Source organism: Arvicola amphibius, chromosome 12, assembly GCF_903992535.2.
Source record: "Arvicola amphibius chromosome 12, mArvAmp1.2, whole genome shotgun sequence".
In the NCBI taxonomy this organism is placed as follows: Eukaryota; Metazoa; Chordata; class Mammalia; order Rodentia; family Cricetidae; genus Arvicola; species Arvicola amphibius.
The window spans coordinates 57574282-57596564 of NC_052058.2; the positions used below are offsets into that span (position 1 = coordinate 57574282).

At 43.6% G+C, this 22283-nt stretch overlaps 1 protein-coding gene and 1 long non-coding RNA gene across 4 annotated transcripts in view; one reads left to right on the forward strand and one right to left on the reverse strand.

Annotated features, from left to right (window-relative positions):
- Scyl3 (SCY1 like pseudokinase 3) overlaps nt 1-15358 on the reverse strand; it is a 28539-nt gene extending 13181 nt beyond the window's left edge. The window contains exons 1-7 of one of the 3 annotated variants that reach the window (XM_038309533.2): nt 14994-15358; nt 12911-13006; nt 11184-11389; nt 4837-5022; nt 3140-3253; nt 1287-1343; nt 134-236 (exon numbers count right to left, since the gene is read on the reverse strand). In XM_038309533.2, coding sequence (XP_038165461.1) covers nt 134-236; nt 1287-1343; nt 3140-3253; nt 4837-5022; nt 11184-11348 — 625 coding nt within the window. In that variant the 5' untranslated portion in view covers nt 11349-11389; nt 12911-13006; nt 14994-15358. Of the gene's footprint in view, nt 1-133; nt 237-1286; nt 1344-3139; nt 3254-4836; nt 5023-11183; nt 11390-12910; nt 13007-14993 lie in introns of those variants that run through there. The other 2 variants (XM_038309532.2, XM_038309535.2) reach the window with 2 other exon arrangements.
- Nucleotides 15359-15478: 120 nt separating this feature from the next.
- Nucleotides 15479-21231, forward strand: LOC119827790. Its single transcript, XR_005287716.1, has 3 exons — nt 15479-15519; nt 19077-19148; nt 20283-21231. It is a non-coding gene; the product is annotated as an uncharacterized LOC119827790 (long non-coding RNA).
- The last annotated feature ends 1052 nt before the right edge of the window (nt 21232-22283 follow it).

Genomic DNA, 22283 nt, shown 5'->3' on the forward strand with positions numbered 1-22283 from the left:
CTGTCTTAAGTAAACAGTGTGGTGAGCGGCGGGATCCCCCCCACACTAAAGACTAGTCCTTGGAGTTCACGCAGGACGGGTCGGGTGCCTTTCCTACTTAGTCTATGCATGTGGCCATACAGCTCCAACTCACCCTGCTCATTCAAGATGGGGAGCAAGCTGTCCACCAGAGTTCCGAAGGAATAGGCATCTCGGGCATGGCCATGGGACTCGGGAAGGGCTGCAAATTCTGGAGACTAAATGCAGGAAGACTATTAGAACGAGAGGACCTGCTTTATAGGCTGTCTCCAACACTCTCCCATGTTTGCATTTACTATACTCAATTCTAACTTCATGGTACCACACTCTACAGGTTTTAAGAATTGTTAGAACACCGTATGTGACAAATTGGTACAATTGTATGTCAATTAAAATTGTAGGTCTCTCTCAAAAATGAAAAAAATTTTGACCTATTAGTTGATGGAAAAAGCTTATCAAAGATTTAAAAATACCATATATGAACAAAGAGAAAATACTTATCTGTGGCTTTCTGAATTGTGTTTGACTGCAACCCAGAGTTAAAACTACTATACATAGTCCAATGGTTATACACACACAGTGAAAACACAAGTTCACAGAACAATGTTTTTTCTTATACTCTGGCATGCCCGGTGATATTTTCAACATTTTCAAAATGCTGAACAACTGACTTAAAATCCATAAATCATTAGTTTAAAAAAAAATCCATAGTCTATGCATATACAACAGATTTGGTTAACCCTGAGATTGCAAATCTTAGGTCTCTTAAGCTTACCGTTGGGCTTGCATTTCCTGTAGAGCACATTGTCTCTGGAGGTTGGTGCTTTATTTAGGGCTTGTAAAAACTGTGTAAAGGCTCACCTTCTAGACTAGTAGATGGTCCTTTCCTCACCACGGTACTAACAACCCCTCTTGCACATGCCCAGGAGTTCCAGCTGTGAGCAGCTAGGAAGACGTATGGCTGGGATGATGCAGAGGAAAGATGAGGCCACTGCTTCCCCCCCAGAATCACGGCCTCTAGCAAAGTATAACAACTTCTCATGAAATAGATATGATGCTCTCGCCACACTGGGGCATCGCCATCTTTATACAAACACAGTCCATAAGCTGGTCCCCTAACTGAGATAGTAAGATAAATCTCAGGCATTTTCAAGGTCATCGTGAGACATCTATAATTTAGTAAACTGGGCAGAGGAATGGTGAGGTCTTTTAGCTTTCCACTGTTGCACAGCAGAGACTGACTTAGTTTCACAAAGGCATCTACTCACCATCTCCTCAGGGGGAATAGACGCTGGGTCTCTTACTGACTGGATACTCCTGAGAAACTAGACAAAGAAATAAATTAAGAAAAATAACTCATATTTGGTAACTTAATCTTAGTTCAATTTAAAAAAGAAATAAGCAGTGGAAGCAGGAGCCAGGAAACCTTTTGATCAGTGCCACACACCCCACTCATAAATGTCCAGCCTTCCTAATTTGATGTAACTATAGTCCCCAGCACAGCATGGGCTCAGGAAGCATCAATGCCAGCTATTCTTCCGTTGGGCTTGTCATCAGAGGCCCCTGAATCACCCACTTTCCCACAGACAGAATAACTGAAAGGTGCTTTGGTCAGATATGGCCCATGCCTATAGTGGCCACTAGTAAGGAAGCTGAAGCAAGGTTACTTGAGCCTATAAGCTCAAGACCAGCCTGGAAGGCACAGTGAGATCCTTTTTTTTTGGGGGGGGGAGTCAGCACAACAAAAATTTACCACCTATTATACCATGGGAATCTTAAGTTTTGCTGTCACAAGACATTAAGGCTCAGACCATATGTCACAAGCCATATGTGAGGCTCATATGGGCTGTACAGATAAAAACAACACCCACTGAATAGGCACACCTATTCACCTATTCAAAGATTATTTCTGAAAAGCTTACATTTCCAAAATGCCATTTTGGGCACAAGGACTATGAGATGAATGGCCAGGATCTCCTGTCCCCAACCAGTGCTTACAACCTGGAGAGAGGCTAGCAATTCCAATATATGTGCTGAGCACCAGGAAACCCACAAGTAGTGATTAATTCTTTCAGATAAGGAAGGATTCAGATGGACTTAGGCTTGATCTGTGTTTCCATTTTCTAGGAGGCCAATAGGAGGACGAAGGCGGTTCAGCAGCAGAGCCACATCAGAAAACAGGGAAGCATCTGAGCTGCCCCCCGTGTAAGTAACAGCTCAGGAGTGTGGGGCTATGGGTGCTAAACAGAGCTGAGGTGGGATGGGCAGGTACTGTGAGGAGCTGTGTGCCCCATGGCAAAGAATTTATGCTTTGGACTACAGACTAGTCAGATCAGAGGTGAGTTCAGAGAAGAAAGTGTGCGACAGAGTCAGAGATAAGGAGAGGATATTTACAGAACTGGCAGCATCAGAACACAGTACCACTCATGAAGGTCTAAGTGTAGAAATGGCCCAAGAAGATAGACTGAACCAACACATCAAAGAGAGAGTGTCCCTATCTTTCGGAGGACCCGAAGCCAGTTCCCAGCACCCATGTAAAGTGACTCACAACTGCCTATAACTCCAGGTACAGGGGATCTGACATTATGAAGGGAGAAATTTTTTATTTCTTTTAGAAAAAGTGAGTCAGGAACCACATGCAAACAGTGAAAGAAACAGAACAGAGAATAGAGCACTTGTCTACTAGGAGTGAATGTACAGCAAATACCATGGCAAAAACAACTTTGCCCACAACTCCACACAATAAGTGTCCTGACACAGGGCAGCTTAGACACTCCTGGCCTCGTAATAGACAACTGCTATTGCGGGAGGAGATATAAAGGTATGACACACAACTGCTGGGATACAAGAGACACAAACAGCCGACCTTAGCACTGAGCATAAGCATAATGAGGCACAAAGTAGTTACGGGAACAGAGAGGCGGGCAGCTGGCTTCAATGTTGAATAAACCGTTTACCTCTCAGTCTTGGGCTCCTTACATTCTAAATGATACAGGATACATGAACCTCAGAACTTCTGAGGAATAAACGCTACAATTTTCTGAACATGAGCATTAGCACAAATCTTCAAATCTACAATCCTGACAGTTAAGGACACCCCACATCACCATCACTGGCTCACCTCTGCTGTGGCCTCAGGAACCCTGCACACAGTTTCCATGCCTCCGAGCTTCCAGTGCCCATCTTCACTCACAAAAACAGAAGACAAGCAGACATTGTTGTGTGTCAGATGTCCCTGACAAACAGAAAAGGAAGAGGACTGACACCACAAAGCCTGAAGGTTTTAAACAATTAAACACTAGTCACCGCACACAGCAATGTGGTCTCTGGCGCCCGCAGCATAACCAATGGAGCTGTGCGTAAATGAACAAACCAGACGCAGCTAAGAAAGGAAAGGCTCTGCACAGCTCCCCACCTAGCAGGAAGGTCGTGAAGACACCAAATCCTATGCACAGACAGCATCACTCCCATTTCTCGGGAATTAGGAGCCACACATGTCCTTAAACATCCACAAGTCTCCACGGCCTGGCTCAGCTGCTTCAGTACCTTAAACAAAAGGTACAGCGGCTCCCGCAGGTGATGTCCCTTTCCCTCTAAGGTCTCTCTTGCCTGTAGGCTGTCATGAACCCAGACCACTCCACCTGAAAGCCTGGCAGTCAGTAGGCATTAACAACATCTCACCAGAAGAGGGGGAAATGGAATGTCAAGAACCACCACCCACCACAGAAGAATCTAGTTTAAAACTATAAAAAAAATAGTATACTCAAATAAATATGAGGAAGGAGAAAATGAGACCAGAGTTTGAGTAGTTAAATTTCTTTTTCAAGCCAGGATCGTCCATCTCAGGACACAGAAAGTACACTAGGTGTTCTCCTCACAGATCCAACGTGTGTACAGTTTATACAGAAGACTCTGGTGTATAGTAAGGAAGGGTTTAACAGTATGATATGCTTCCATTGGGAAAAATGGGAGAATAAACATAAAATATTTGCTTGACATTCACACAAAATTTCTCTGGAATAATGCACTGAGCACCATAGTTGCCTCAGAGGAAGATTAGATCCAAGGATGGGACAGAGGGTTAGCATGCCCTCTAATCCTGCTGCTTTTCTATTATAGATATATTTTCATCAACAAAAAAGGCATTCTTCCCTAATGAAGCATTAACAGTTCTTGGTGCCATGTGAACCTCAACAAACTCTGAAATTCTAAGAAATTATAAACTGCACATGCACATGACTTCTGTAAGATGCTGAGGTGAGCCTGGGGCCAGCATGTGTAGCCTGTGTTGCTGCCATCCCATCTCTGCAGACTGCCGAAGACATAATGCTTCAGAATGTACATACCATGAAGCGACAGCTCAGAAGAGTGATAACAAACAGACCAGACGTGAGCACAGACCCGACGTCCATCCCAGAGGTCGCCAGAGCCAAGCCTACTAGCCACACCATGGGGCTGTCTACTCACTGGGTTCACCCACCTGTTTCTTCTGAAGAAATGGCTATATCTTTCTTTGAAATCTAGAGTAGAGCAGAGCTTCTAAAAACAAAGAGGAGCTTTGGTCTATAGGCTGGCCGCCCTTCCTCTTAGCCAGTACTGACTGGCTATGTTTAGATAAAGACTTAAACAACAGGGAGCCAGCAGACAGGAAGAAAACTGTGTAAATAACTGCTCAGGGACAGACAACTAGCTGCTGAGTCCACAAACCATCTGCAGGACCCCTTGTTCCTTCCACTCTGGCTCAGTTTCTCTCTGTATCGGTCTCTAAGTACCACCGCCCAGAGGGTCACTTCAGTCCCCATCAGTCAGTCCACTTACTCTGTCATGAAGGAAGATAAGAGCCAGCAATATGTCATAGATTCCAGCACAGACTTCTGCAGGAGACAGGGTTTCCAAAGCCACTTCCAGAGGCTGCACTCTCTCAGTGACGAGATGAATGCCATCTGCTTCCACAGTACAAGATAAAAATCTTAGCAAGCAAGGGTGACGAAGGGTCTTTAAGTGCTTTAAAATACAAACAGAGTTGATAAAGTTAATGACTCAAACCAGATTAATTACAGTTTCATACGCACTGTAATAAAAGGCATGCTTTTATTGAAAGTCCCTTTAACTTCCCTATGCTCTCCCAGATTTCAAGGACAAAAAAAGAATCTATAACGTGTTCTAACTTTATTCAATTTACCAATGCTTAAATAATTCTACAGAGATTTCCTATTCCCTCATAAGCCCGCTGAGCTCTCACGCCTTCCAACTATCATTGCCATACAATTGGAATGAAATGCCAGAAACGGCCAAGAACTCTGCAAAGCGCCCAGATTTTGGAGCAGAGTCAAGCAGCTGTGAAAATGAAGCTCACCTCTCCTCCTGTAATGAATCACACACTAACAGCCACCTCAGGCACGGAGTAGGGTAGCAAGGGTACTAAACTGTACCAAAAATCTCTGTATCTCTCAGCTAGACTCAGAAAGGAACCTAGGGAGGGCAGAGTACGAGACCACTGTCCCGGAGGGTGGAGAGCGGGGAAGGAGAGGCCCAATTTCTGCACGGCTATAAATCCTCAAACTCTGGAATCAACAGGCACAGGGAAAGACCTAACCAGGAGGAAGGAATGGGAATTTGAACTGCTATGCATGGGAACTTGAGGTCTGAACCTAAGGAAGGTTAAATTGGTGGCAGAATCAATAATCTCTGCCACTCAACATTAAAATATTCAAAAGGAATTCAAAATATATTCAGCCTGAGAATGTGATCCATTTTTAATGGGAAATTATTAGAAATTAAAAACTCAAGGTATGAATTCATTAACTATGTGAATATGCCATAGTACAGAGTGACGAAATCTGAAGCTATTAGCCAATCCAAGGAATAAAAAATTTGCTTGTTTTAATGATTAGCACCAGAGGAACCTGTGTGACAATAACAGAAGGTCTAATCCAGGTAATGAGGTTCCACAAAAAGGGGAGAATAGGGACATAAAAAAGCATAATTACGGGGCTGGAGAGATGGCTCAGTGGTTAAGAGCATTGCCTGCTCTTCCAAAGGTCCTGAGTTCAATTCCCGGCAACCACATGGTGGCTCACAACCGTCTGTAAATGAGGTCTGCTGCCCTCTTCTGACCTATAGACATACATACAGACAGAATATTGTATCCATAATAAATAAATAAATAATTTTAAAAAAAGCATAATTACTAAAAATATAAACTGGGCCTAAATCTCCAATACACAAATTTAAGAACTTCAGTTAGCAGAGAATGTGATAAACATTTTAGGTTTAAAGGACATATAATTTCTGGTGCCAAATTTTAAAAGCCCCTTTAAAATCATAAAACATTCTTAGCTCATCCTGGCCTGAACATTTGCTGAGCCCGACTCTAGGACATATTCTTTTTTTAAAAAAAATATTTATTTATTTATTATGTATACAATATTCTATCTGTGTGTATGCCTGCAGGCCAGAAGAGGGCACCAGACCTCATTACAGATGGTTGTGAGCCACCATGTGGTTGCCGGGAATTGAACTCAGGACCTTTGGAAGAGCAGGCAATGCTCTTAACCTCTGAGCCATCTCTCCAGCCCTGGACATATTCTTATTAAACATTTCATTTTATATTCTTAACTTTTTACCTATTTATCAAATATCTAATCCTTTTAAAATAGTTCAACATTTTAAAAACTTTTGTTATCTGAAGTGATTGCCATTTTTAGTTACATATCTCACCAGCAAAAATACCTTATATATGTACACCTACATTTAACACATATAAAATACTCGAAAACAGCATGTAGGCACAGTGGCACATGTTTTTAATCAGCATGCAGGAGGCTGAGGCAGATGGATCTTTGTGAGTCTGAGGTCGCCTGGTCTACATAGTGAATCCCAGGACAGCCAGGGTTACACACTGAACATCAAAAGAATGAGTTTACAAAGTTAGTTCCAGTTTCCCCTCAAGCTACAATGAATTCATGCAGAAGCCTCTGGCTTCATTTTTAGAAACCCCTAATATAAAATATCCCCCTTCCCTTTCAGTTTCCTTAGCAGGCAGACAATATACATGAATGATGACAAGTATAGTCCACGTTGTTTGAATACAGAGTTAAAATTACAGTGGCTCTTCCCCTTTTGGTTTTGAAACATGAACTGAGATTGGAACTAGCACTCAGAGGCAGATGGGAGGAAAGCAACTGGAAACTCAAGGCCCAATAAGGGGCTAACTGCGTGCTAACAGAGTGCTGTAACAGCCATGACCCTGGCTCTGTTACAGCCTGATTACCTCTGGATTGTCGTTTCCTAGTACTTGCTTCCTAAGATGAAAATTTCAGCTTGACTCTACTGGGTGAGTAGAGGGTCAGTGCATGGTGGTGCACTATATCCCAGCACTGTGGAGGACGGGGGTTAGTGCATAGTGGTGCACTATAACCCACTGTGGAGGACGGGGGTCAGTGCATGGTGGTGCACTATAACCCACTGTGGAGGACGGGGGTCAGTGCATGGTGGTGCACTATAACCTACTGTGGAGGACAGGGGGTCAGTGCAAGTTCAAGGCCAGTCTGTTCTACAAAATGATATCCAAGTCAGACTCTGCCTTGATAAAAACAAACAAAAAGAAAAACAAGGGAAACAGAAGGCGATGAAGAACATGTTATTTAACCAGTAATTACAAGCTTGAACACCTGCACTGAAACAATTCAGGCAAAGCAAAGAGAACACAGCGAAGACTCCAAGGAGCAAAGCTCCCCTGCCAGCAGGTTGGTTAAGTGAGTATAGCTAATTGGAGAGCATATCTTCTTAATTTATTTTAAACTATAATTTCTGTGTAACATTATGTATCCTCCTTCATACTTTAATTTTTCAAATTATTCCAAATAATTTTGAAGCTGAACATGAAATATTTCATTTTTGTCTGTTCAAGAAAAGCTCTTCATTCCACTTTTATGTCTTAGTGCTCTAATTAATTTCCTCTCTTCTTTAATTTTTTTATATTTATTTATTATGTACATGGGGGTGCAGGCCATGATGTAGCTGGGGGCCAGAGGACAACTTGCAGGAGTGGATTCTCTCCTTCAACCATCTGGGTCCTGAGCACTGTACTCAAGTCAAAAGCCATGGCAGCGAGCACCTTTTCCTGCTAAGCCCTGACCAGCCTTTCTTTGATCTTTGTGTACTGACTTTTATTCTCCTACTGCTCAGGAAAACACCTCCTTCAGTGCTGGCAGGAAGACACAAAGTCACTAAGCGGTCACCTGATGCAGGTAAACTTCAGTTTTGCTTCCCCTACCATGCATGCCCAGAAAAGCCTTTCAGAGCTGCATAGCACTAACTGCGCCCATGTCTTCCTGCAGCTTACCTGCGAGCATACATGTCGACACAGAAGGCCATCAGTTATGCTATGACACAAATATAATAAACTAGCTAAGAAGGCCTAACTGCTCCTTCCTTAAAGATGTGGATCTAGGACGAAGATGCAGACATGCTCTTCTTAGAAGGGGATGGTCTGAGAGCTCACAAACCAGGAAGAAAATGCAGAGAAGGAACAAAGAAGAAAGACTTCTACTCTGGAGACAGTGGGTCTCCCAGTGGAGCACCCAGGCTCAGGTAATGGGCAGAGTTCAGACAGTAAGTCTGGGCAGTTATTGGTTTGGGGTACACTCCACCATGAAGAACACATGCACTTCAGAATGCCAGAGAGTGCAGCTAAAGAAAAGCTGAGGAGCTACGCTGGAGTCCAGTGGACTCGGGACCACTTCTAGAAGCTCGGGATTCCCATGAAGCCTACCTGCATCTGGACTGCAGCAAACCACAGTAACCACATTCTTAGACTGTTTCATTTCTTACAGACTGTAGGCTAGAACTGAACTTGAGTCCCCGTGAGAAGACTATGCTCTTGGTTACAGTTGATGCATTTAAGATAAAATGTGGTCCAGCAGACATTGCTACCATTTATACTGTTCTGTGACAAACCAATGGCTACATTCCTTCTTCCAGAGGCCAACAGTATAGTATGGTTGTTATTTTTCATTTATAATAGAGAAAGAATAGAATTGTTTCCTAGTAATAACTGAATCTCTCAGAGGTAGGACGAGGAAGCCACCCTAGAGGCGGCTGCTAACTGCAGTTGCTCTAGTACTTGTCTATCAAGGGCACGACATCCCTAAAGCAGCATGTCATATGCCGTATACTTCTTAAGTGCCATGGCCAGTTCTTCAGACTCGAAGACATCCTGGTAACACCAACTCCTTAGCATTTTGTTGTTGTCCCAGATTTCTCAGTGTGGCTGAAGAAACAGGTAGGGGCTAGCAGCAAAGTTTCAGCCAGGACTTAGCAGGGAATCTGGAGACGACGGCAGAGAACTCTTTATTCTAAGCTTTAAAATCCTTACAGCACAAAACGTCTTCATCTCCAAGAGCAGATCTTTGCGATTTTTTTCTTTTAATAAAAAGTATGAGCTGTGTTATGTTTACTTCAGGGCCATATGCTACAAAAGGTAGTAATTAATAGTCTCAGGGAGAGGAGGAAGTAGAAAGATTCTAAGCATGGTGCCTCACTGGTTACAGCCACTCTAAGTCATAAACACAACACACAGTCTAACAGAGCAAAGTCAACCAACACGTTAAATGCTAACTGCACGTAGGAGTATAAAGTCTGACGTCTCATCTTTTGTAAAATCACAATAAAAATTATTAACAATACCTAGATGGGGTGAAAAAAACAAAAATATGATTTTTACCCAGCATGTACCATTCCCAGGGCATGGGCAGGCACACACACAATGAAAAATGTGTCCTGAGAAGACTGTTACACGTCCTTTCCTATAGGAACATGTCAAAACTGTTAATTCTGTGTTTAATCTAAGACATAACATCAAACAACTAATTAGTGTGAGCAATGAAATACCAATATTGCTAACATAATCTTTATAGCCATTAAAGTAATAAAGCATTTAAGCAGCACATGGAATAATGGTGTCCATCTATTGTCTCTTAAAAAGGAGCTCATAGTGACACAGACCACGATTCCAACAAAACAGCTCTCAGTTCAAATGGAAAACTTCCCAATCCTCCTACAGAAACAGAAGGAACTCAGCAACACAGCTGTGTTGTTCTCTCTAGAAACTCCCTGATGATGAATTAGAAAATATGTGAAAGTTGGTTATCCAAGGAACTGCCAGCACATGGCACTGTTTTCTTTAAAAAAAAATACAAAACAAAACAAAAAAAAACCCGGCTATTTTATTAGAGATATTCTTCCAAGGTGGGCTCATTCTTTCTTTTTCTGTGCTATTTTTCCTTTTCTCTTTTACCTTTTTTTTTCTTTTTTGGAGGACAGATCACATGCTCAGCCACGTCATGGGAGTAGTGCACGACTGAGCCACCAGCCTAGGCATCATTTCTTCTCTGTCACTGTCCCTGACACTGAATTACACAGCAAACCGAGTGCAGTGAAGGCAGTGACCTGGGGCTAAAATGGATGCCTCCAGAAGTCAATGACCCTGTAAGGTCTCTCGCCAAGAACCAAAGACAGGCTAAACACACTTTCTGTGATCTAACACACAAAAATGTTGGGGCAAGGGCTGGAGAGATGGCTCAGCAGGTAAGAACACTTAGCTCTGCTTGCAGAGGACCCAGGTATAATCCCCAGCACTCACGTGACATCTAACCCTAACAGTTCCAAGGGATCTGATGCCCTTTTCTGACCTCCTTGGCTACCAACTGAATGAACATGGCCCATAGATATACATGCAATCATATACAAAAGAATACAAATAAAATACTTTTTAAAATGCTGTGATATTACAGTGTTTCGGGGCAAGAGAGATAACAAAATTCCTAAAATACTTTATTTTCAACACATCAACACACTAATGAGAACATCAATAGCAACATTTTTGTTAAACTAGATTAATCCCATATCTTAGGTCAGCAATGTGAAGTCACCCACCCACCATTCTCCTTGAAAGCCCTCTGATAAAAACCATCACAATGAGTTGTGTGACGCTCTTCGGCTGTGGGGATGGTGTGTTAGGGACAGAACAACAACTGTTTTTATGGGACACTGATAATAAAATACCACTGCTTGTGACCAGACCTCCCTCCATCTTTATGAAGTTCTTTGGAGAGGAAACCAGGTAATTAAAAAGCCCTATAAAGATAACCCCATTCCAGTACCTTGGCGGCTTTGTTAACCTTGTCTTCATTTTCTCTCTTATATACAAACACGGAGGCGCATTTCCCATCTTGCAGTGTGGCGGGATAAACAGCAAGTCCAGAGGGCAAGGTGAATGGCGATTCTTTCCGTGTATAGCTCTTTAAAGCACTGTTCTCTGATCCCATCCCTTTTGCAGTGAGGCCGTTCCTACTCAGATCAAGCAGGTCTAAAACACAGGAGAAAACATTACATATCTATCTGCAGTATAAGCCAAGCTGGAGAGCCAGCTCACACCGAAATGTCCATTCAAACTTACGTCATTTCTGCAGTGGTGACAGCTTCATTTGATATCACAAATGGTCAACGAACAGCAAGTTATCAGGAATGCTTGTTAATTAACAACTAACAACTTCAGAGAAAATGTGTGCCACCAGATAGTCACAGGTACTTCCTTCCCCAAACCCAAACACATAAAATTTTTATAAAGGCTTGTAAAACTTTGCAGTAAAAAATAAATAGTCTTAGACAGTGGTGGTGGTGCATACCTTTAATCTCAACCCTTGGGAGGCAGTCAGGTTGGTCTCTGAGTTCAAGGCCAGTCTGGTCTACAAAGTGAGTTCTAGGACAGCTAAAGTTCACAGAGAAACCCGGTCTTGAACCCCTCACCTCCCAAAAATAGTCTTTGTATAAATACAAACCTAATAGTCATGACACAAATCTCTCGACTTAGATTTTCCTTCCCCTTGAAGAGCCACAGAATAATTTGTTATCTGTGTAGTGATGCTTAAAAAGAAGCCAGAGTTGAAAACATGTACAGATGTATACACTTCTACACGAGGAACACAAAATGCACTAGGGCAAAAAGCTACAGAAAATTAGTTTTTCAAAATCTAAGACTGTCTGTAGGTAAGAACTAACTTTGCTGCTTAGCAAACGCACTGAGCTCTTATGTCCCTAGCAATTTCTCTTTCTTAGGCTCAGGGATAATTGAGGAAGAGACGGCTTGTAAAAGCCAGAGGAACAGGAAGTTTGCTGTGGTATTGTATCTACTAGAAAGCCAAAGAGGTGATACCATCCAGTGTCACTAACATGCCTGTCTAACTAAGACCTGAACGATGAGGACCCCAACAGACATGCTAACATGAAAGATGAAAGCTCACCCAACCCTAACCCTAGCCAAAGAACTACAGCAACCGGGGAATGCTGAGAATCAGAAGTGCTCTTCCACAGGGAAGAGTTCCCGATTGCATGTCCAATAGCAAGTGAAATCATATCTCTCTCTCTCTGTGTGTGTTGTGTGTATACAGATAACATTGTATACACTGAGCAGGTTGTATTTATGCATTTAGGAGCGCGCACACACACACACACACACACACCAATTAAAGAAATAGAAACCATGAATTTGAGAGAGTTGGCAGGAGAAAAAGGAAAGAGGGGAATGATATAATTAAGGTCTAATTTCAAAATATATATATAAAAAGAAGTGACATTAAGAACAATATCAAAATATCCAACAGCTTCAGTTATAGGAAACACCCACTTCTGACTGGAACAACAGATAAAAACAGTTCATGCAGGATAATGGAGAAAAGCAACTCCGTTCATCTGGGGATGCAGTGGTGGTTGCTCAGTGAGGGCCTTCCTCCTATGCCTGGCCATAGCTAATGACTTGTTTCAGGTCAAAGAGCAGTCACCTCACAGACTGTCTTCAGTGTCCACAACCAGAACAAAGGCACAGACTCACCAGAACTGGGCAAGGCTTTTCTCCATTACTAGTAGCACATCTGAAGCTGGGGAAGCCAGGGGTTGGAGACTGGGGCAGCAGGAGGTGGAACTGGAGCTATGGTGAAGGAAGGCCAAGGGGGAGCAAAAACTTGGTTGCACCGAGGTAGTGAGTGGTAGTGGCATAACAAGCTCAGGCTGGGGGAAGGGCCAGACACACACCCGCAGCACCCCCATCTCAGAGGAACACACCCGCAGCACCCCCATCTCAGACCTGTCTCAGGTCTGGAGGATGAGCAGCTAGTTTCTAATCCAGTTTCTTCACTGACTCTCTTAGAGTCTGTAGCTTTTCTGACTGGCCTACGCTCTTTGAAACCAATTGATATTTCCACTCTAACCCCTGCTTGAAACGCCATAGGCCTGAGTTAGGGGAGGGTTACTTTGAAAAGTAGGTGGAGCTGGCCTGCATTCTTGCTTCATTCCAAAACAAAACTTTTCAGTATCAGCAAACAATGAAGGAAAAACAGAACGAGGAACTACAAGGAAGTGAGTGTCTGCCTGGCAGGAAGTCATGCTCCTGAGTGTCATCGTTAGTTCTCAAGGTTCATGAGCTATGCTATCCAAGGCAAGGACCATGGGCATTTAATTTCTTCATTCTCAATAGTAAAACTGGCCCTTGTTGGAATACCGAGCTTTACAATATCTATTAACCTTTAATTCAGTATTATAAGTACAAACATGATAATAACTTTAGGTTTACAAAAGGATTAGAAAGATACTAAAACTGTCATTTTTTAAATCAGCAGTGCATTGCCTATGACCCTAAAAAAAAAAAAAAATCACTTTAAAAAAGGGATGACTCCGTTTCTACTGAGAATGGAAGCCTTGTACTGTTGTTGTCCTGAAAGCTTAGCCACGGAGAGCTATCTACTGACACCGTCTACTGTGAGGCTGAACGAATAGCAGAGCTCTATGCCCAGGGCAGCAGGGAAAGGTACGAGGACAGGATTTGACAACACCCTAAAGTGGTCACTGGGTCTTCCCACCACGGGAGGGGCGGGAACGCTATTGACATAACGAGTGCTTTGAAAACTTGAGGACGTAACCGAAAGAGCCGAAAGGAGCGTACTGAAATGCGAGGCATAAATAACACTCCAAATATTCTTTCTTGGTTTCGGGAGTGTGGAGGAAAATATGAAATAGTGCCACATAGATTTGAAACGGAAAGTCACACAAAGGTAGAAAAGACTATTCTAATACGGCATAGACAATTTACAGAACACACTTCTTCCTTCTATAGTGAAACGTTGAGATGACAGTCTCCAAGGATGTGAATATAAACCATAGCTATCTTTATAAAAAAAAATCCTTTACCTATTTTCCTCCCTCCAACCTTTCTTTGCTTCAGGTGAAGCTTCAGAAGGGACCACCTGTGGCTGGGAAGCACCCTTGCCTAATTCACCGGACAACTAAACTCTACCATAAAACCTGTGTCCTCTGAGAGAAATGTCTCTGTTAGTTCTCCCAACAGTCAGTAGAGATTCTCTTGGCTCCCGTTTCCTTAGCTTCAAAGTGCCAAAGCTTACACCATTACCCCGAGAATCCTAAGACTATGCCTTATCCGCTGGCACTTGGCTCTAGGGTGATAAACTTTCTAGCAGCCATGGACGTTCCCGGTCAAGAACTCAAAACCACAGTGCTAGGTAATCATGTAGTCTCTGCGGTCTAAAAGTACCCTGCCTGACCTCGGCTCAGGATACACACGAGTCCCTCAAACCAGCGGTAACTATGATCCCCAATTTCTGCCCCCCCCCCCCCAAAAAAAAATGACTTTGGGAGCTAAGCGTTATCTTTATTCTATGCATGAAGCCCCTGGGGGCCTGGCGCTGTCTGGGACCCTGCACCGCGCGACCTTCCCGCTAGACTCCAGGCCCGGCCGCTCTGCTCTCCACCGGCTTCGGCCGGACGGCGGGGGTCACCGGAGAAGCCAGGGAGAGGGCACCCCGAACACGCCGGAGCAGGCGGCGCTCAACCGGCCGCCCCAGCGCTCCCCGCGAGCGGCGACCCCGCTCCCGCCCTGCCTCACCGCCCTGGCTCCCGGTTACCTGCGGGCGGCGGGAGGAGGCTGGCGGCTGGCTCCGACGGGCAGGCCTAGGCCCCTCCACCCACAGTCTCCCGAGCACCGGGCTCAGACAGCACCACCAGGGCCCGGAAACGGGTCAACAGACCGGCCTCCAGTTCCTCCGACGCCACCACCGAGGTGCGCGAACCCGGAACCGAGCTAGAGCGGCCGCGCAGGTGATGCGCGGGTCCGTGTCATCTTCAGGGCTGGGCGCCGGGGAAGCCTGCGCCGCGCGCCTGCTCCTAGCAGCCTACTCTGGCTTCAAAGAAACCCGTCTGCGTGTGTTTTTAACCTTGATTGCACAGGTGTCCTAGTTTAATGTTTGGATTTTTAGCCGCCCTGATTGGAGTTCACTTCCGCCCGGATCCAAAATGGCCAACTCTGGCTTCAGACAAGTACGATATTAAAGGGGCGGGGCAAAAGGAGAGGAGTTTGGGGCTGAGCCAGAACTTTTCTGGTAGTGACTCGCCGCATCCCGGCCATCATGATTGGCCACGCTACCTGGGAAGGTATTTTTTTTTTCTTTTTTAAACTACTGGTGAAGTTATCTGAAGTCATGGTGATTCAGGCTTTAAGACTTAAGGTTTCAGATGGAAAGCCTGGGATCAATTCAGTAGAAAAATAAAATTAGAAGGAATATTGCTCCTCAAGACCAAAGAAGAGAGGAAGGGAGTGGAGGAAAGAAGAGAAGGGATAGGAGGGGAGAGGAAGAGGAGGAAGAGGCGACAGTACACACTAGAGGGTCACTAGTTCCGACATCGCTGACGTCCCCAAGCTTGTTCACCTTCAGCATATTGTAGCCTAAGACCAAATGATCTCCCCATCTGCGTGTGGGCTGTCGCAGGTTCTGTCTAGTGAGACATAGCAGAGCTCTGTCGACGCAGATCAGTGCACCACAGAAAGCCTCTGCCTTCCTAGTAAAGAATGTGGGCATGAATGAATTGCAGCTACTAAGTCATGTAAAGAAACTCAGCATGCTAAGACAGAGTTGAAAGGCAGAAAGAAAGGGATTCTCTTGATCATTTTGTTCCCTTTTCCTGGAGGAGTAGAATTGAGACACTTCCACCAACACGTGAAATCTGCCATCAACACAGTTACTTTCCTGACTCACCTTCTGTGCAGTTTCCTTAGCCCTGAGTTCTTGCTGGCATTCTCATCCATTCTTTGATTGTTCATCCAAGCCTAATTGTAGATGGGATCTTGGATAGCCTATATCCCGTTTTCCCAAACACGATGGTCATCTCCTCCTCAAATTAACAATGAAATTTCCTCCTGAATGAATGAGAGGACTGGAAGAGACTCACACTCAATACTTTCTCTCCCCACTATTTATCTACTCACTTACTTCTCCCAAATGTCACTCAAGTCTCTAAATAAATCACTTCTTAAATCTCTGGATTAAGATTCCAGATGTTTTGAGGCTACAGGTTACCTTGTACATGTCCCTCTACTAGGGATGACAATCACTTTGACTCTGCGGGAAGAGGGAGCAGTATTGGACTGGCACAGATTCAGCTATCCTAACTGGACTTGGGTGACAGTTTTGTTAGTGTGTGGAGGACAGAGGACAACCTCAGGTGATATTCCTCTGTAGGACCATGGACGGGCTCTCACATGGTCTCACAACTCACTGATAAACTAGGCTCTCTGGGGACACCCAGGAACCCACCTGCTTTAGCCTCCCCAGTGCTGGGATTACAGCCTCCTGCCAGTACTGCAGCTTTAAACACAGGTTCTTGGGATCAGACTCAGGTGCCATGCATTTTACTGAGTGAGCTATCTTCCTAGCGCCCCCCCTCCCCGTAACAAAATTACAGAGTATCTGCACATGAGCCTGGGGTGAAATTCTAAAACCATGTGTAGATTTTGGCCTCACAAGATTCTTATACTCTAATGGAAGGCTGACGGCGGGCAACCTTTTAGCTTTTTTTGACTTGTCTTGAAGTTACTCATTTTGGCAATGCAAATTCAGTTTTTATCATCCTTACAAGTACTATTTAGTCTGCCCGAGATGTGAGAAAGGCATTTTTCATAGTATCTTGTCTCTGAATTATAGATTTTCTATTGAATCCTCACGATACCAGCCCCTGAAGTGTGAAATGCTTCTTAGCTTCCAAGTGCACACGAATTATTGCAGACTCTTGTTCAAATAAAGAGAGATTAGGGGGAAATAGAGATGGGTTGAGTTGTCTAGGTCTCCTTGAGAGAGAGTATTTCATATGGGGATGTAGATTTGTTCCTTAGGGATGGTTAGTGCTTCATCTGGAAACGTGTTAAAGATGTGAATTATGGGGCCCATGCAGCTGGAGATGCGGCTTAGCAGTTAAGAGCACTTGCGGGTTTTACACGGGACCTAGGCTCATTTCTCAGCACCTGTAGGGAGCTCACCTGGAACTCGAGCCCCAGGGGATCTGATGCTCTCTTCTGGCCTCCAGGAGCAACAGCACCTGTGTGATCCAGCACTTGGGTCCTGTGACCTCATCTCCTTTCAGTCTTTCTCTCACTCAACCTGTCCATCACACCGGCCTCCTCAACATCCCTGCAACTCAAGTGGACATTTGTTTAGGACTTTTGTTCCAGCTCCTCCTTCAGTCGGCCATCCCTCAGCCTTTGATACCTACCTATCTCTCTCGTGTCCTCCTGTGCTCAGATTACTCTGCTTAGTGATGTGCACCTTGGCTATGTCATCTAATATCACAGCCTTTATCCCTGACGGTTCCATTGCCAAAGCTTCTTAAACTTTCCATGTTCCCATCACCCCAGAGTTCTAACATCGATGTTTTATGAACTGTAAAAATGACAGTTTTCTTAATGTTGCTAGAATTTGAAAGCATTTTAACCATAAATAGCATCCCATAATTTAAATGTAAAAATTTTTCTTAGTGTCATCAACTGTACTGGTGGCCCTTGTGTGATGGCATCATAGACTGATAAAGTACAGGAATTCCTACCTATTATGTTTCTCGTTCATTTCTATGGGCAGAGGTTAATTTGGGGTTTTTTATTTAACAGAGACGCAAATAAGAGCCAGGTACAACCAATAACTTTAATGGTTACTAGTACCCTGACCTGTAGGGCACTGACCTAGCAATGGTCAGCAAACATGTGAAAACAAAATCGATCACAAAGTTTTTAGAGTTTTATTAGATTTTGCCCTCATTTTTGGCAGTAAAGTTTATTTTCAACTATTTTCTTCAAAGAGTTTTAAAATTCTTTCACATCTTCCCCCGACTGTTATCTTCTCCCTTGTGTGGTACAAAGGCCATTATGTAAAGAATTTACTAACCCAGTGAACGGGTACACTGCATGTGGAGAGCAAGAGACACCTGGATGAGAAAAGCAAAACATACAGTACAATGGCTGCTCTTGGATTCTGGCTAGAAAGAAAAGTAGAAGACACCTCTGTTTGCCTTTCTTCTCCAAGAAACAGAAAAGCAAAAGACCGCTGCAGGAATCCCATGGAAATGTGGTCAAATCACAGTACACAAAAAGGCATTTTAGCAATAGGAAATCAGACAAAAATGGTAAGGTTAAGGATATGCAGAGACTTTTAACAAAAACAAATGTAAGTAAGCGCTATGTGGTTGGTGGCATGGACTTATCATTCTGCTACTCAAAGGATGAGGCAGGGGGAATCACTCAGTGCATATTGTAACCAGCCTGGATGACATGGTAGGACCCTGTCTCAAAACCAATAAAACAAGAAATAAACATAAAAGAGAATGGGGAGGTTTAGGAAGAATGGTTTTTAAATGGATGCCTACAGAAACTATCAAAAGTCTGCCATCACAAGCTTGCCCAGAGGCCACTGAAATTCTATAAAAGAAATGCCTACAAGGACATCTGCCTGGCAACTGACCCTTCAACCTTGGGATACATTTCTTTTTTATCATCGTGGCCAAGGATTTTTATTCCTATGAGTATGTAACAATTCTCATGTTTGTCTCTGAAAACGTTTCCTTGTTCTATCACATTCAATATGCCCACAGTTTATTCCAACATGCATATTCCTTTTGCAATGTTATGCTATTTCCAAATTAATAATATTCTATTTTCTTTTATTTAGGTAAAAAATAATAGAAATTAGATGATAATTTGATTGTACCAATGGTGTTTTCCAGAAGGAGCCACTGAAAGGGTAAGGAGTAAACTTAGTTACAGAAGGGAACTGGGTGCATTGGAGGCTCCCTGCTCCCTCTGGTGGCAAGAATACAGTGTCACCTACTTCTCTGGGTAGATAGGACATTTGGACCCAGATTGGATTGCAGTTTGCAGGCTGAAATACTTTGCGTGCTGTCTTAATTTTGAGAACTTTTATGGCTGCCTAATAAGTGGAGAGACTTATGAGAAAAATACAGTACATACATCCAATAGAATGACTCCACTATAGGAAGAGATGAGGTCTTCAAGGCCTGCCTGTGAGAGATGAGCTATGAGAACAATCAGGTATACATCTCCTTCTGTGTAACATAACATAATTATGTTATGTGCACATTTCAGAATGGTTTGCCCCCTCTTCTGAAAGTCTGGTGCTATTAAAGCATCAGATTCTGGCTAGTAGTGAATAATATCATCAAAGTCTTATTCAGGCATGGGTAAGGCTGCTTCAGCAGGGTCTCTTCTAGTGTGGTTCCTCTTGGTTCAAACACCCGACAGAATCAAGAAATCATCTGTCCTGACTGTTCATCATTATTTAACATACACTGGCGATTTCTAGACGAGATAACCACAAAGGACACTCCTGCGTCCAGACACATCTAACTAGTTCTCTTTACTCTGATGTCAAGCTGCATTCCCTAATCTGAGTCCATTTTGATTCCCTGGAAGGGACTGGTTTCCTATTCCATTTCCAGATGCTAGCCAAGTTGGCCTATCGCAACTTCAAAACAAGGGGGAAAAGCTCCAGCTCTTCATGAACTTCACCAGTTTCCAAGCTGCATAAGAGCTGATCCTATAATAAACTCCCCATAGTGTATATCTGGTGGTTCTCTCTTGATACAATTCTGATACAAGATTGATTGAAAATAGCTGAGCCCATTACTACAGAACTTTTTAAAATGGAACTTCTCACTGGAGTTTGGATCTTACAATTGTGGTGATCCCTGTTTGGTAAGGGGAGGTGAGGCAGCAGCTGTGGGATTTTGATGGATGGATTCCAGGGGGCACAGTAATTTTAGACAAGCCACTCATTCCTATCTGCTGGGGCTCTCTAATTTGGAAAGTCTCAGAGGTGTGCCTGTAATCACAGAAATAAAACTCTCCATGTCCACAGGAGCAGATTAACTGCTGAACAATCCAGGATAGCGAGGTGCTGATGCCATTAAAACAGCGGTTGTGTTCTGAGGAAAGAGCCAAGCCATTAGACTCCCAGTGACACAGCAGAACAAACACTGCTTCTTCAGGACTCCAAGAGATGGCTTTGTCCACTCAGACCAGAGGGAAGCCCCTGCTAAAGGGAAACATCTGGGATGTGACTCACAGTGGGGACACGAAGACTACTGGTGGGTCAAGGGAAGCAATGACACCATTACCTGAAAATGAGGTTATGAGGTTATGCCATATACCACATCATCATTTAGAGAAGGAACAAGAGAACTGACACAATGTGCTTAGCTCTGGGTTTTGCTGACTTGAGTACAGGAAGCCAAGTGAATGGGGGGGGCAGGTTTACTGACCATACTATTGTCAAGCAGATGCAAACAAAGTGGTGAGAAAATTAACACTCAATTCATTTGGGAAGAGAATCATCAAAGCACTGGCACCCATGAAGATGCCAGGCTGATGAATGCTAAGACGGGTGCTATAATTTGAACCACAGGACTATAGAAAGGAAAGCCAGGATGGTGGGAGTCACACCCACCACAGAATACTTTTGTTCAAGAGTTAACTAAGCTTGTGCAACACCTTCAGTGGTGAGCACAAAGAATTTGTAACTGATATGTCTGTTCAGTTTTACCATGTCAGAAAATGTTCTTGTTGTTGTTTTTTTAATCTTCATATTTCAAAGATATTTTTCTGGGCCTATTTTTCAGGGATCTCCTGAGGAACCCAACCAATAGTATATACATAGCTCTTTAAGGGAACTTACTATGGGAATCAGCTTATGAGACTAAGTAGGTCATGAAGTCCCATAATATTCTATTTGAAAGATGCATAACCAGGAAAGCTGGTGATGCAATTCTGTTGGGGAATATTATTTTCAGATGTGTTATTTTTGTTTATGCTGCATTTGATTAACTGTGAAGCTGTGATTCTTTGCTTGCCTAAAACACTTGATGATCTAATAAAGAACTGAACAGCCAATAGCAAGGGAGGAGAAAGGATAGGTGGGGTTGGGAGGCAGAGAGGATAAATAGAAGGAGAAAGGGGGGTGGAGAACAAGAGAAAAGGAAAGGAGAACACTAGGGGCCAGTCACCCAGCCAGCCACGGAGTAAGAGTGAAAGAAAGATATACAGAAGTAAAAAAAGGAAGAAGCCTGGAGGCAAAAGGTACTCAGGATAATTTAAGAAAAGCTGGCAAGAAACAAGCCAAGCTAAGGCTGGATATTCATAACTAAGACTAAGTCTCCGTGTGTGATTTATCTGGGAGCTGGGTGGTAGGCCCCTCAAAAAGCCGAAAGAGCAAAAACATATCTTGACACAGTTCAGTCTGAGTGTAAACTTATAAGAAGCAGCGGAGGAGTCAGTGGTGTAGTCCTAGTTTGAATAGAAAGGCCAGGAACTTGGTGGAGGGAAGGAAGCTGCTGGTGTAATTCCCAGTGTTGAGTGGCTCGGCAATCAGGGGCAGCAGGGCCCTCGCTACAGAAGAGAGAGATAAGTCATGCTCTTTCCCTTGTTCACACGAGCTATCAGCACTGCTACAGATGGTGCCCACATTGGCGAGGGTGGTCCTTCCCATTCAGTCTGCTGCGTCAAAGGCCAGTCTCCGCCAGGAGCACACCCAGTCACCCAGGAAAAATGTCATTTTATCAGATGCATGATTTAGCCCAGTCCAACAGATAACATGGAAAAACTATGATGCCAGGTATAGAATTCTAGATGACCAGTTTATTCCTTTTCACATTGTTTCTGATGAGAAATTTATTATCACCTTTATTTTCTCCTCTGTGTATGATGTCTTTTAAAACATTTTTTAGTTCTTTGAGAATTTCATACAGTGTGTTTTGTGTTCATCACCCTTCCTCCAACTAGACTCATCATCCTTCCCCATCCATCCAGCTTTGTCCTTTTAGATCTCTTAGAAACCCATCAAATATTGTGCTATTCCACCACT